The following is a 1,864-nucleotide window of genomic DNA, read 5'->3' on the forward strand; positions in this document are numbered from 1 at the left end:
GGGATTAGTGATAGATGGGTACCATCTCATGTTACTGCTGCACAACCCAGAAATAGATTGAAATTCATTCACACATTCTCTCTTCAGCAATGGTTCACACGCTTCATTGGTTGGTCAGCCTCACCAATGAGGTTCTGCCACTCCGCGTCCAGGTCGGCCTGATTGGCCAGGCAGCCCTTCATGACGTTGGAGCAGTAGTTGGGCAGGGCTTGACGGAGGCCAGACCGCGGCAGTGAGGGCAGTAGACCAGCTTCATCAGGGCCCTCTCGCACTCAGGGCTCAGGGACACCTGGGGGAGGGGGGGAGAGGGGAGGGGGAGAGGGGAGAGGAGAGGGAGAGAGAGGAGAGAGACGAGGAGAGAGAGAGAGAGAGAGAGAGAGAGAGGAGAGAGAGAGAGAGAGAGAGGAGAGAGAGAGACAGAGACAGAGACAGAGAGAGAGAGAGGGGGAGAGAGAGAGAGAGAGAGAGAGAGACAGAGACAGAGACAGAGACAGAGAGAGAGAGAGAGAGAGAGAGAGAGAGAGAGAGAGAGAGGTATTAAGACGGAGAGGGCGAGAAAAATAGATGACATTTTTTAACCTTCCTTGGAGAAAGAAATCCTTTGAATTAAAATGTCGGCATGCTACATAATAAGGTCAACAAAGGTCTTCCTCTCCCTGCATGTTTGATGATTGATGTTGATTGTGCGAGGGCGAGGAAAGGGGAGAGAGAGAGAGGGAGAAGGAGGAGAGAGAGAGAGAGGAGAGAGAGAGAGAGAGAGAGAGAGAGAGTGAGAGAGAGAGAGAGAGAGAGAGAGAGAGAGAGAGAGAGAGAGAGAGAGAGAGAGAGAGAGAGAGCATACTTTTCCCACCATGTAAAGGCTTGTTGTTTTTTGTCTCGTATGCATGGCAACAAAACATGACAACAAACAGCAAGCATACACATTTCACGCACATCATGTTTAGAAATATAGTCAGGGATCGACACATTATCAATTATAATGCAGAAGACTAATGGCTGACTTTGCATTAAATGGACGATAGATAATACCATGACGACATTCACGTGAAACGTTGGTTATTATTCTGGGACAGAGGCTGCATTGTTTTTTCAAGGTTGAGGTTTGTGATAAAAAAAAAAAAATTGGTGGCAGTTAGGGCGTGCCTGTCATATCTGATTTACTGGGAATTAATCCAGACACTCAAGCATCAACACACAACCACACACACACACACACACACACACACACACACACACACACACAACACCACACACACACACACACACACACACACACACACACACAACACACACACACACACACACACACACACACACACTCTCCTTCACATTCTGGTACACACTCTGACGCCCTTCCACACAGCCAGTCAAGCCTCATCAATACGGAGGTCGATTTTTTTTTTTGTTCATGTCGAGTGCCAAAACCGTTTAAATTGCAAACAAAAATAAACATTCTGAAAGCAAAAATCAGCTTTTACGGTTTTAATAACACACACACACACACACACACACCACACACACACACACACACACACACACACACTGACCTGGGACACCTTCTTGACCACCTCTCCGGCGATGGACAGCCCCTGGGCGAAGGAGCGCGCCGTGACGAACCGCCCGCGTCACCTTGGCCTTCATGTCGCGCGGCGCCTCGCCGAACGGCCGCAGAGAACCTCCGCTGCTTGGCAACACACTCCAGGTAGTCCTCTGACGGGCTCGTCTGCCAGACACGGAGGAGTGGAGGGAGCCAGTTTAAAGCGAGGACCGTTGGGTCGTTTCGCCATGACGCCAAAGCAGAAGTTCATTCGGAAGACGGCGGTCCCCTTCTGTTCCTCATAGCTCTAGATTCCCGCTCTCATTC

General features: G+C 49.7%; 1 protein-coding gene across 1 annotated transcript in view; it reads right to left on the bottom strand.

Moving 5' to 3' along the window:
• The window catches only part of gpc1a (glypican 1a), a 28,536-nt gene that overhangs the window by 5,153 nt on the left and 21,519 nt on the right, over nucleotides 1-1,864 (bottom strand). Inside the window, 5 exon segments of the mRNA XM_060067610.1 lie at nucleotides 125-202; nucleotides 205-289; nucleotides 1,548-1,616; nucleotides 1,618-1,674; nucleotides 1,676-1,723. Of these exon segments, the coding sequence (XP_059923593.1) occupies nucleotides 125-202; nucleotides 205-289; nucleotides 1,548-1,616; nucleotides 1,618-1,674; nucleotides 1,676-1,723 (337 nt within the window).

Source organism: Gadus macrocephalus, chromosome 12 (assembly GCF_031168955.1).
Source record: "Gadus macrocephalus chromosome 12, ASM3116895v1".
NCBI classification, from domain to species: Eukaryota; Metazoa; Chordata; class Actinopteri; order Gadiformes; family Gadidae; genus Gadus; species Gadus macrocephalus.